The 14669-nt window shown below is 31.9% G+C and overlaps 2 protein-coding genes across 2 annotated transcripts in view; both read right to left on the bottom strand.

Moving 5' to 3' along the window:
• LOC134689975 (E3 ubiquitin-protein ligase TRIM71-like) overlaps positions 1–14669 on the bottom strand; it is a 345277-nt gene that overhangs the window by 308050 nt on the left and 22558 nt on the right. The gene's annotated exons all lie outside the window — the stretch shown is intronic.
• Positions 2906–6093, bottom strand: LOC134691485 (uncharacterized). Its single transcript, XM_063552028.1, has 4 exons — positions 6025–6093; positions 5351–5546; positions 4272–4606; positions 2906–3295 (listed from the first exon to the last, which is right to left on the bottom strand). The coding sequence occupies exons 1-4, from the start codon at positions 6091–6093 to the stop codon at positions 2906–2908; spliced, it is 990 nt and encodes a 329-aa protein (XP_063408098.1).

A 14669-nucleotide genomic window follows, 5' to 3' on the forward strand; every position in this document is an offset into this window, starting at 1 on the left:
AAGCATACAACAATCACTTTTCAATTGTGGGGTCAGATATTTTGTTTGATGACATCCAAATTTTACGGGAACCTATGTGATATCCAGCAATGGCGGACAAATAACAATATTAAGGTGTATTCATTTGTAAATACTGCCCTATAGCTAGTTACAATGATTTAATAAAAAAGGTTCTCTTCTGGGAATAGTATACTGTTTATCTATTATGTCGGTTGATTGATTTTGCTTATAGTTAAACCTCAAGTGGCAACTATTTCATTAAAGTGTGTATTGAGTATAATTCTGGGACGTCCCATACCTCAATTAATCGGCAAAGACAAATCTCTTGATCAATCTGACGAATTTGACGAGATTGTTGATAGTTTTACCACACCGTATGCTTACGGACACTGTACAATTTCTTTTAGAATATTCTGCGGAAAATAGAATAGTTAATCCAATGCAAACAAGTTGAATAACAATGAAATATCCATGCATGTACAAATTTATGCATAAAGTAAAATTAAGGAAGGGACAGGTAAAAGACGGGGAACGAAGCAACATCGACAATGTTGTTGATATCCCGTGAATATTGTTCCGAAGCGTTGAACAACCTTTCTATCCGCCTTCTAATAAAAAAAAAACACTCCATGTGATTGTATAGGCATTTTTTTCTATTCATTTAAGAATACATGTATGTTAAGTACAGGTCTTCCTAAGAATCAAGCAAATGGTGATATAATTAAATTTTAATATTTAGTAAGAAATGTGTTTTTCATCTATTTAAGTGTAAAATAATGATTTATCATGAAAAAAAAATCTGCAAATAAATCGTTGCCATGGTAACAGTGTTGAAACCATAAATCAAAAAAATTGCTGTCTTTCATTGAAAAATCTTGTATTTCATCACTTTTTAAACATAAAAAAATCAATTTATATCTGAAATATTAATCTGATTTGGGATATAATATCATTTAACAACTTAAAAGAATGAAATTCAAGTAAATAGATGATATCTAAAGATTTGCCTTTATATCTCTTTGGTGATTTTAATATCTGTTGATTTTCAAAAAGCCATTTGGCTATATTTTCATGAAATTCACTGAACTTCAAAGTCTTAAAAAAAATTGATGGAGCCAGTACATCTACAAACCTTTGAATATTATACAGTTCATATATTGGTTTGAAAGAAAAAATAACAAAAAACGTGTGTCTTTTATCATAAAGTAATTTATTTTGTAGATAAAAAATCAATATTTCAGAAAAAAAATCAAAATTACAATTCCTCTGAAGAGGTTAACTGTGAATTGTTTTCATTACACTATACATCATGTACAATCAAATATGAAAAAAGTAGTGATCAGACAATGCTAAGAAGGTTATTATATATTATGTTTCCCACTTTTAATAACATTTAAGGATGTTGCTGATAAATGTTTGGTCGTATTTTCGGAAACCCTTTGGTTATATCGATCACTAAACCAGAATTTTTTTTACACTAATTTCAAAATTTCTCAGTTAAATTTATATATCTGAATAAATCATTTACCAAATAACACAACTCTAGTTAGTTTTCCATCCTCTATGGAAAGACTGAAATTATCAATACAATGGCAATGAAAATCCAGATAAATCTAATTTCCCGCCAAATTGTTATGTCTTTACTTGGAAATGAGCACACTAATAATATACTTATATATATTTGTGTTGAAGTAAATCATTTTTATTTTTTTATAAGACAATTCCTTAAATGGTGCCAAATTCATGAATTTATATCTATTTCTTTACATTGTAATTACTAGCTTTACTGGGGAAAAAGTTGTCTTCAGAATGCTTTTTTGTGTAGAAATGAAACTTTTCCATTATTCAATTGTTTCATTTTGACAACAAAAACTACTTTTGCAATAAGTCACAGAAAGCTAATATAATATACATAATTTTTGTAACAAATCATAAAATTTTGCCAAACCTGTTCTATGGTTCAAAGAAGTTGCTCTGTCAAACTGTATGTGGAATATCTTTTTTTACTTTTAAAGAGCTATATATCTTCAAAGAATTTCATGGGATTAAAATTTTCAGATAATATGCACAGCTGTGTCCTAACTAACTACTAAGTTTCATGAAATTCTCCTGAGTTGTTTCAGGAGTTGAGCAGAGTTTCAGGATTTGAGCTGACAAGTTGTTTCAGTGGAAGATATATGGAATTTCCAAAAAGCTCAAAACCCCGAACAAAATTCAGGGGTTTGAAATTACCCTATTATATGCACATATCTTTATTGTGTTCTTAAAACTGTCAAAGTTTCATGAAATTCTGTTACATAGTTTCAGAGGGGATTTATTTTTTATTTTTTTTTATCTTTATTGAGAACCATGCATAATTGGGATGAACAAAAGACAACAATAAAATCTTCTCCAAAACTTCATTCAAAAGGGATAATGAATGACTTTTAAACCCTTTTCATGCTTTTGTTCAGTATGACCCCCTCCCCCATTAACTGAAAACAAAAGTCCATACAACTTATATAAATTTTCATTAAAATAAGAAATGTGTCAATGTGTTTGAAAAATGTTTTGGCGAACTTCATTTTCCTCAATGAATGACAAAACAGCAGCCAAGTCTTCATCATTCAAATCGTCCTGTTCTTTTCTTGAAAGCTGATTCTGCCTGGATAATAAAGCCTGTCTAGAAAAGTATGAGGCCACCTGTGATGTAAGGAGGTATTCTTCTGGTTGAAACATTTTTCTTCCTTCCTCATCCCGACTATTTCTAATCAACAAGGCTGCTTCAGATGGACTAAATTTTTTCCCTGTAGGTTGTTCAATGGTGAAAAGATGTAAAAGATAATCTTTCACAGCTTTTGAGTGCCTAATAACTTTTTTTCCTTTTCTAAGAGCCCATCCACAATCTACTTGGTGTTCATTTATCTCATTTAATGATTCTTGGAAAATTTCTCAGTCTGATATCAACATCTTTACAAACATCTGCCCATTTTAATTTGATGTCATCATACGTTGATTTTCTTTCCAATTTGTAAATATGACGACCAAACTCTATATGATTTTGTAGTTTGGAGAAGGATTGGTATTGTTTGGTGCAGCCGATTTCAGAGCAATTAAAAACTGAAGAACTTGAGTTAGATAAATTTTCTAAATCCTCAGTTCTTGTGGCTTCCTGATCTAATTCTACGTTGTCTTCTGATTCGACTGGGTTGGCTCTTTTCTTTGGTAAGGTAACACTGCCTGTTTGTATTATATCATTAAAATCATGTGTTATTATCAAAGCTGTTTCTTCTTGATCACAAAACATTTTTTTAACCTGAAAAGGAAGAGACATTCCAATGCAATTTTTTGTTAGATTTCCGCATAATTTAGTATAAATAGCAATAATGCAAAATAAATAAAATATTGGGAGTTAAAAAGGTAAGGTACAACATTTCTTGAGTATATAGGAAAAGTTGTGATACATTAGAGAATTTCTGCCAAGACCTTCAAAACTGAATTCTTTTTGTTAGTAACATCATAATGAAGCTGACATATATATGTCACAATGTTTTTCTTAATATTCCAGTGAGATTCTTTAAGAAAAACAAAATGTAATGCTCTGTGGAGCACAGCTGTTAGACTGAACCATGAATAAGAATAGGCACTATATCATAGTTTGAAATACTAATACACCCTGGTAAATCTGACACAGCACAAGTTTTTGAATTACCAACAACCAGTATATATAACTTAAAAATTAAATTCATTTTTTATGTATTAGTTTATGATATACATAATAAGCTCATAATCAGAAAAATACAAATAAAGACAGAATGTGTTAATGCAATCAAGATGTCCCTGCTCCCCTATAGCAAATTCCATCTAATGTACTCCAATTTGACCAGCATTTAGTGGTTTGCACCCCAATCATTTAAACAAATGTGTGCTGTTACCTATTCCGATATATACATATTTTAATAGAACGACAATTATATCTGTTTATGATAGGATATATAAATCAAACAATTTGAAAGTCTTTAATTTTCATAATGAAAAAAAAAATTCAAAACAAGATTATGCAATAAACTTGTTTTTGGTAAGGAAAATTTATCAGGGTTAACAAGAAATTTATTTCAGACCTCAAAAATTTCAAATAGACATATGTTTCTAGGGTTATTATATTAAAACAAATTTTATCCTTCACAGGTGTAATTAAAGTTGTGTTTATCAAAATCAATATAAAGGGGCTTGATGACTTCTATATAACTGCTTATAATGGTAAGACAATAATGTAATGAAAGATATAATACCTCTGACATAGGAATAGAATTTCCATTGCCAATACCATAGGCTTTCCAAATTATAACTTTCTCTGCCATGAACTCCAAGTTCGTTATATTTTGGACCCCTTTCCATTTATGGCTAAAAATCTGCTGTTTTTCTGTATTTATTTCAGCAACTGCTACTCTGCACCCTACTACTCCTTTTCCACTTTGAATCGCATCTCTCATATCTACAGGATTTTGTATGTTTCCACCTGATGCAACATACATCCTCATCTTTCGTCGCATGTGCGCGATTTTGCTGTCACAATACGATTTCCCAGAATGTGCCTCACTATAATCATATCTTCGGATGAAAATATCTGAAAATAATGACAAGATCAAATATATTGAACTATAATTTAGTTTAAGGAGTGTGGTACAAGGAATTGTTTGGGTTGATTATTTTGTTTATCACTGAAATTGCTATCAACTTGTTTGTCTGTGCTGTAGCAATTATGTATACTTTGAACTAGAAATTGTATGAATGCTTAGTACTATTGAAGGCTTATCCATTGATGAAGTTTTGTTAATGCAATATAATTAGTTCCTAAAGAATTTCAGAACATAAATGCAAAACTTAACAAGAGCAGCTCAATTATTGGATAACTGCTTAGTTAACAGAGACGGGTAGGAGGGGTCCTGATTCCGAAATTACGGTATAAAAAACCCTGATCCCGAAATCCGGGGCTCAAAAACATGAAATCCAGACGGTCGAAAAATATAATTTTTGGATCTCGAAAGGGTCAATCCCAAAATCCCACGCTTAAAAAACACCCTCTTTACACAAATGAATGTGAAGAATGGAATACAAGAAGTCTATAAAAAAAATCTGGGTAGCCCAAGGTCTACATGTAGATGCAGGATAATTTCACTGTTAATAAATCATGAATTTTGAACTAGATGATAAAATGTATATCCAACTTACATTAAATGTAATGCCTGTAGTTCATATAAAACCGTTTAAATGAAATTATCAATCAAGCATATTTGATGTTGGCCCCAAAACTACAGTAGACTGGTTCCATGGTCATACTATGTATTCATAAATGATTAACTGCACAAACCTGTCCATTCACTGATCCCATAAATAGCCTGCCATAGGAGTCCGGTGTGGTAACATCCATCGTTATCTGATCTTAAAAATACTTCAGTGATAATTGGCATTCTGACCCTGACATTCACCAAAACATTTTCTAAAATTGATGCCACAGCAAACCAGTCTTGTTTCACTAAATTGAACAAGTTGGCAAAAGTCTCATGCTGAAAAAGAAACAACTTTAAATTAACCTATAGGTCAGTAGAATACTATTAAAATGAGAAAGGCAAAGTGAACTTATGTTACCTTGATGCTGACCTACAATCCATGATGCATCCATACACAAGGTTATGAGATCCTACCATGTAAAGTCACTGAGATACAAACATAAATGTTAATATAAGTCAATTAAGTGGCAAATGTAGGTCACATTGATCAATGTTGCATGATGTGGAGACTGACCTATTATTTCTGATGCATCTGTACATATCCCATGTAAAGTTGATGGGATATGAACTTTGGACTAAATTTACAAAAAAATAAATTGTTGATGGACAACATGAAAACTTAAAGAGCCCCTTGATACACAATTCGGGGCATGAATGTTGCCAAATTGAAAACTGTTGTCAGCACATTAACTTCCTTTGCTTTAGTTTACATTCCATACCGTTATAATAATAAATTCCATCAAGGATAAACTACCTTTAGTTTCCCATTGGTGTCCATGAAAATGCACACTGAAATGTGCCAGCTTAATCCCTTCTGTCCCATGTGTCCATAGAAGTCGGATTGCTTTTCTCTGTGTAGTGATGGAAGGAATTTCATGGCCCAATCCATCACTACTAACATTTGGTTTGGATCCAAATTTTCCAGGAGATTCATTCTGCCTGCAAGTAATAATTAAAACTGAAATGAGTCATGTGAGTGTTCTATATTAAAAATCACATCTCTAAAAAATATTCTATTGGTCTGTTCAACACATTTTTACAACTTACATTATAAACAAATTCTAGTGTCCAAGGAATGAACATTGTTAGTCATTCAATTATAAAATCTGAGCTAATAAAACAAGAATTCTTAAACATTCAAGTATCATTTCTGCCTGTTTTTAAACCCCCTCCAAATAATTTTATATATAACAAGAAAACAACTAAATCAAACAAAGTAAAAATGTAACTATGAGTTTTGTAAGTTCCAAGTCTTTCTTTGGTTCTTTTAAACATATATATAAAAATATGGAATATACAGTGTATTCATGAACATTCAGTTTATAATGACTGATTTGATCTTGTTACAACTTTTCATAATTATGCCCCTTTCAATTCATTAAAAGTGAATTTTGCATTGATATCTTCATATTATGTACCTTCATCTTGGTTAATTGTTCTTAAAACATGGCTTTTCCAATCAGTTACTTTACTTTCTGCTATTTCAATTTATTTCAGCAGATCACATTTCTGTTCTTGATCATACACTGGAAAAGAACATAAATTTCATAAAGTTGTGAACAGCAGTATGACAAAAAAAATTGTAAGCAAGTCTTTTATGCAGAAATATAAAGTCAGAAAAATTAATATTGATAACAGATATCGATGAAAAGATGTCCCAACATGTAGCATAATATCTATATCAAGTATGTAAATTTTTGCACTTAAAAAAAATATCTTTACAATGAATTGTTTTAATTACAAGTCAAAAAAAGAACTGGCTATTTTTTTTTCAATTTTGGACCAATCAAAGAACCTCAGTGAGCACGCTCACATACCCCACGTCCCCACATTGTCATTGGAGAAATAAAAGAGGGGGGATAAGACCTTTATCGGGACTCCGGGATCGTTTGTTTTAAAGCTCGGGATTTCGGGATTGACCCTTTCAGGATCCGAGAATTCTTGTTTTTAAAATTTAGGGACGTCGGGATTTACTTTATTTAAATTCAGGACCTTGAGATTTCGTCTTTTTAAACCCGGGATTTCGGAATCAGGACCCCTCCTATCCCCCCTCATAAAATATGTGTAAGAAAATAAAATTGCATCATAATTTCCTGTCAATATGCACATCTGCATAGTATGTCCTTATTATCTACAAAGTTTCATAAAATTATGTTGTGGTTTCAGAGGAGTTGAGATGACAAACTGTTGCAGTAGTACATTAAAGCAAATAAGTTCATGAAGTTCAAAGAGGCATAACTCCTAGAAAAAAATTGAATCGCAATTTCCCATCGATATGCACAACTACATAGTATGTCCTTATTATCTGAAAAGGTTTCGTGAAATTATGTTGTGTGGTTTGAGAGGAGTTGTGATGACAAACTGTTGCAGTAGTACATTAAAGTAAATAAGTTCAAACGGGCATAACTCCTAGAACAAAAATTGAATCGCAATTTCCCGTCGATATGCACAACTATGCAACCCGTTGCGTGGGGTATAATAACATTTATACTGGAATGGCCCATTAAGCTTGTAAAAAAATATCAATACTTGATCGGTTAAATTGTTTTTGTGCGTTGTATCATTTTCTTTTCGGCTATGATGTTACAGTATTTTGTTTTCAGTCTTTCGAAATAACATGAATACACATGATACATGTGAAGCATGCTTTCCAATATTCAACTGGTTAAACCCACTACAATTTGCACCTTGATCATTTAGTGTTCACTGTGTGATTGAGGATATTGCTTAAAAAAAAAAAAACATTTTACAGTAACTTCCTCATGGATTTTTTTTTAATTGGTACCTACCGTTTGTGTTAGAAAACTTCTCTTTTAGTAATTTAATAAGATCAGGAAACAGCTCACATCTGTCACACTTGATATTGTGTATGTGTTGGCATGGATTTTGTAAGAGTGCATCACTAAGGTCACTAAGAGCCAAGTTAATACAGTGGTCAGCACACTCATCATTTTGTTTTATATGCAATTTATAATCTGTTTTCATGTAAAGTTCAGAGCATTTGATTTGCAGCAAAATTTTGTCAGTTTCGTCTTTAGTCAAAACAGATTTACTGGCAATATTCTTTACTAGCTCTGTTAGATCATCACAAGCTGAAGAACCATCTGCAGCAGTATTATCTAAACCTCGAAGGTTTGTTTTTGTGGCTGCTGAACAGGAAGAAAGAATTTTGTAGAGTGTAGAAGAACTCAATGGAACAAATTCATTCTCTTTACAGTAAGAAATGTACATGTTTACCAAATTTGAGCTGCATGTTGATCGTACCACTTCTGGAATCATTATTCTATCACCATTTTCTAATTTAATTTGTCGTGTTCCAAATGATGACAGTTGAATGAACTGTGGGTCAAAGAAAAAACTTAAGGCATGTTCCAGCTTTTCTGGTTCCATTCTTGAACGATAGAACTTTTCTGCTTTTTCGTTCATAGTACTACCAGGTCCATGTAAAGAAGCATATTGCCTAGCCTGGTCAATCTTATATACTGTTAATCCAGGTATCATATTTTGAAGTTCACTTTTGGTATATTTTTCAGCAATCATTGATAATAGTTGATATTTTACTGTGTTATTATTTGTATCATTGAACAAGGTGAGTATGAGTTTTGTAAGTTCTGAGTCTTTCTCTGGTCCATTCAAATTCTTAATACCCTCTGAGAAAATCAATTTCTTTAAATCTGAAGATTGACCTGGTGCAATTGAATCTAAAAACATATCAATATATTCTGTTGCTTTCCTCTTGATATATCGGAGTGTACTCTCCTTAACATCATCTAAAGGTTTTGACAGCTGAAATTTGAGTGGACTAATAGATCCTCTTCCAATAGTACTCAGAGCTTGATTAATTTCACTAAGCGGTGTCTGGATATTGTCACTCCAGTTGGAAGTTGGAAGTCTGATAGTTGGTTGCTTGGGTACACTCAATTTTTTTTTTGTTCTTCATTTTTTAATGAAATCAAAAAAGTTTGCCTGTTGAAAGGAAAAAAAACAAGAAGTAATTGTAACAGGATGCTGTTATGAAGTCTCCCAAACAAAGCTCCCATAATTCGCAATTCATTATCCTTTGATTTGCTTTATTGTCTTATACAAGAATAAATATGGTTTAGGGGTAGGAATCTTGACCATTTTCAATTTATCAAACTTGAGGGGGTGGGTGAACCCCATGGACTTCACCTATATTTCATTTGATTTGTTTTCTTGTCCCATTCAAAAATAAATATGGTTTATGGGTAGGGATCTTGACCATTTACAATTTATCAAACATGAGGGTGGGGGTGACTCCCCAGGTACTTCCCTTTTATTTCATTTAATTTGTTTTATTATCCCATACACGAATATATATGGTTTAGGGGTGGGGATCTCAACCGTTTACAATTTTTCAAACTAGAGGGGGTGGGGTGACCCCCAGGTACTTCACTTTTATTTCATGTAAATTGCTCTATTGTCCCATACACGAATATATATGGTTTAGGGATGGAAATCTCGACCATTTACAATTTTTTACAAAAAAGAGGGGGAGGGATGACCCCCAGGTATTTCCCTTTTATTTCATTTAAATTGTTTTATTGTCCCATATACAAATATATATGGTTTAGGGGTGGGGATCTCGACTGTTTACATTTTTTACAAACAAGAGGGGCTTGGGGTGACCCTCAGGTTCTTCCCTTCTATTTTATTTAAATTGTTTTATTGTCCCATACAGGAATATACATGGTTTAGGGGTGGGGATCTCAACTGTTAACAATTTTTTCAAACAAGAGCCCACCCCCCACCCCCCAAGGTACTTCCCTTTTATTTCATTTAAATTGTTTTATTGTCCCATACACGAATATATATAGTTTAGGTGTTGGGATCTGGACCGTTTACAAGATAATAGTTTATCTTACATTGAAGGGGGTGGGGGACCTTTCCTTTGATCATTTCTGGAGACTAGGTGTGTCTATCACTTACAGTTTTCGTGTTATAGTCATTTGAAAATAAAAAAAAAAATCCCATAGGGTTCTATAGTAAACCCCTCCCTTTTTATGCCCCCTCCCCCAATACCTCTTTATAAACCCCAATGCACAAACGAAAGATTGATGGCTCCCCTAGACATACTAGTCTAACATTTAATGAAATACTAAAAAATCTGACAAGTGGTTTTAGAGAACTGCTGGGGACAATTTCATTTTTAAAGTGGAGGAGGAAGAAGAAGAAAAAAAAAACTGAGCAAAAACAATAAGTATCCGAACTTATTTAATGGTGAACATTCAGTAATTCTTTCATATAGAAGTATTCATAATCTCAGTAAATCTAGGTCATAATTATTTTTTAATTTTGATACATGTATGCTTACTAAATATGAATAAAAAAAACAATGGCTAACGCCTTGACTGTGATTAACCTTAACCTACATGTACATGCTAGTTTTCTCGTTTGAACTGTTTTACATTGTCTTTTCGTGGCCTTTTATAGCTGACTACGTGGTATGGGTTTTGCTCATTTTTAAAGGCAGAACGGTGTTAAAGGCAGTACGGTTACCTATAGATGTTAATTTCTGTGTCACTTTGGTCTTTTGTAGAGAGTAGTTTCATTTGCAATCCTACCACAGTCCCAAGATTATTCCCCTATGACTTGTACATGTTGTAGTTGCTGAGATATGGAGACTTTAACCAAAATCATTTATGTGGGCAATATACCTGTAGGTCAATGTGACCTGTTTATGTTACAGATGGACGTAATTACTATTCATGCTAATTGACACTTTGTTTAGATCATTCAGAGTTCATATTATCTATTAACCAAATTTATAATTTTCTTGAAAAAAAGTTTCACTCACATCAAACTCATTGTGGTATGATACATTTGTTCTCTATCTCAAATTGTAAAAATTGTCGGAATTGTCACTGGTCAAGTTAAAACTATGTTCTTCAGCTGCCTCTTCTTTCTATAAATATACATCAAGCATAGAATAATTGTAACAAATTTCAATTGTTTTAAATTTGCCTTGAAAAGAAAATGGCATAAATGTATCTAGAATATAATAAATAATTACAGTAACAAGGACGTATAGACTTACATGTATTCAGGTTAAAATTTTCATTAAGGACCAAATTGAAATGAGTTTTAAAAAATATTGTATTGTACGAAATGTTAATACAATATCACATAAATATACATTTACATGGTCCGAGTTATTTGCAATTAAAAAGGCTTAAGAAATAAAAATATTGCAAAAAAATACTTTTTAAATGCCTAAATATATTACATATCATGTATTCAAAGCAATATAATACTTATTTGATTTATCAGACTGATCACAATTATTCAAAGGTCAAATTCATATGAGTGAGTGCCAAAAAATGAAGGTTTTCCAATGAAAGAGTACATGAACTTTCACATGAAGATGTATTATTTTTCAGCAATTCTAACTTTGTAAACTTTAATTCTTAAATGTGTATTGAATGTTCTTTCAACGGAAAAAAAATACAAATAGTATACCATATAAGTATAAAAGGGTCTTAAGACAAGAAAGACTTAAATAATTTAGGGTCAATTTAGGCCGTAGCTCATATTTATAATTTAAACATGCTTACTAAAGTTAAAGGACATGAAGGAAATAAAAAATTGTGTCTTTTTTTTTTATAATTTTTATACTCAGGTTACATGAATGATGATACAATAAATCTGGGCACAAAAAGACTTTGAGGTTGGTTTTTTGTTTACCTCACTATCATTACTATCTGTGATACTGTCTAAACCTGTCTGGTATACAGTAATGTCTGGTACACCCTCCTTGAAAACATCTATACATTTTCTGCATATTCCTGAAAAGCAAATTTGAATTGTGAATAGCATTGACATGTACATTGTACATGAATCTAAATTAATAGGCAATAAAAAGTTATTAAAGTTATTTATATGTATTAAACTAAAATATGAATTATATGGTTGTCCATCAACTGCAATATTTAAGTTCAAGTTTCACTGTACAATCCTATGGGAAAATGGCTGAAATACCATGAAGAAATCTCATATAAAAAAGTAGGTGATGTGCATTTTATTGCAGTGCAACTTTTAATATCTTATTTTTTATATTTCTTCTTTAAAAAAATGTATACATATAATAAAATTAAAGAACATCTTGTATCATATTTTTTTTAATTTGCATGGTCCTTAGGAAGAACTGTACTTAAATAAAAAAAAAAAGAGAATTTGTATAATATCTAGTAAAGTCTAGCGAGTAAGTAATAGATGATATTTGTGGAAAAACAATGCGAATGGTGTTTACGTATTTTAATTAAAGTTTAAGTCTGATATGAAAACTCTTATAACGATAAACTGTCATAAGCAGACCTGTCCCCAGGTCTGGTCAATAGCAGACTTATCAACAGGTCTGGTCAAAAGCAGACCTGTCCTCAGGTCTGGTCAGGAGCAGACCTGTCCACAGGTCTGGTTTGAGGCAGACCTGTCCTCAGGACTGGTCAAAAGCAGACTTGTCCACAGGTCTGGTCTGGAGCAGACTTGTCGATAGGTCTGTAGCAGTCCTAAAAAACCAGACCGTAGGTCTGGTCCACCAACGACGAAGTTAACTTGCTTGACTGCTGAAAAATTCTCAAGTTAACTTAGGAAGCAGTCAACAAGTTAACTCTAAGTTAACTTTTGTCAAGGTTAGGACCGCACCCATCTGTACATACTTTACTGTTAATTATCTGCTCACTTATAAAGAATAAGAATATGTTTGTACACTTCAACGTCACATGGCAGAAGTTCGATCCTTGTCACTTTTAATCATATCTAAGTTTCAGTTCTGTCCCTCTTACTGAACGTACTCTTCATAAAACAGTATAGAAATCTAAATAATGAACTACAATTATATTGAAATAAAAAATAGTTTGGTGCACCTTGTCAGCAAATCTGGTGAAAGTTTTTGTTCCTTAGAACTGATTGACGTGTGATATCATGTGTCTTTAATAAACCAAACTTTGGTCACTTTGGAGATAACACATTTTATATACTATATGGACTGTGGTTGATATATGATTATGCACTGTGATAGGTTTGTCCAATTACTTTCACTTTTCATATGGACATCCGACGTTTTCGATTCAGACTTTAAGTTTTGTCTTTTATCAATATTTTTCACAGTTTTTTACCTATAGCGTTCATTTTGTTGTCCATATTAGACTATATCTTAAGATGTTTTTTACACGTTTCTATCTAATATATACTTAACTTAGTAAGCTATACATATTTGGCAGTTTATACTCTTTGCTCAGATTGCTGTCTCTTTGACACATTCCCCATTTTAATTCTTAATTTTATCTTAATGATATGACTAAGGTGAAGTATTATGCATGCAGTGGAACTTTTTACGAAGAATGATTCTCATTGGTTTCATGAAAATTCACAGAACATTGTGCAATTGTATATCCTATTTGTCGAATAAAACTGGATGTCAGTTCAAGTTATGAATTCTTTTTTTTTTTACTTAACTGCTGTTGGACAATAGCTAAACATAATGTTGATGCTGACATGATGAAAGGGCATTGAAGGTCTTTATAATTTTAAATGTTGGGTAAACACGGTTTTCTTAGACCAGTTTATTCTTTTGGGGGTATGGGGGAGGGTTTGAAGTTTCTTCCCATTTAGTGAACATCCAGCTTCTTCTATCCATAGCCGAATAGTGCTAAATCTACAAAAAATCAATCCTGTATAGATGACAAAATACCATCAGAAAAGTACAATATCAACGTAAATCATATATAGGTCTTTGTTATGCATTGAATACTATTGCTAGGTAGTTTCTAAGCATAACAAAGGCTAACAAAAAGTAAGATATTTACAATTGTCATGCAATCACCTAACAATAGAAACCCAGATTTGGTTAGCATAATATTGATTGCATAAACCTTGAAGAAATATTAAAGGCTGTGCTAGGTATACAGTGTTGTTTCTTAGATTCATTATGGTGGCTAAGATGTTGATAAATACTCGTATAAATAATTGAGATAAATGGGACATTACTGTTTGAGATTTCCATATATGTTTTATACAATAGTATATGTTGATTCATATAAAAAGATACATATTCAAATTCAAATTCTTTATTAACTTTGAGCCTTACGGCTCATCAGTATAATCAATTACATGTACAATGTATACATATGGCATATTACAAACAATATAAACAATACGCATAATAAACAATAGATGACGTCAGAAGTTCATAAATAAGGTTTAAATAAAGTATAGTTATCAGATTTTTCAAAGGTTGCTAGGCAACCAACAAATGATTATTATAAAAAGATGTCATTTTTCTAAGCTTCTATATCATGCATATTAAGTCTATCGAAATTATGGAACGCCGGAACTGTCTTATAGTGTAAATATTTAATGTGTTCTGTCGCTTTGACGTTACGT

Source organism: Mytilus trossulus, chromosome 11, assembly GCF_036588685.1.
Source record: "Mytilus trossulus isolate FHL-02 chromosome 11, PNRI_Mtr1.1.1.hap1, whole genome shotgun sequence".
Classification (NCBI taxonomy): domain Eukaryota; kingdom Metazoa; phylum Mollusca; class Bivalvia; order Mytilida; family Mytilidae; genus Mytilus; species Mytilus trossulus.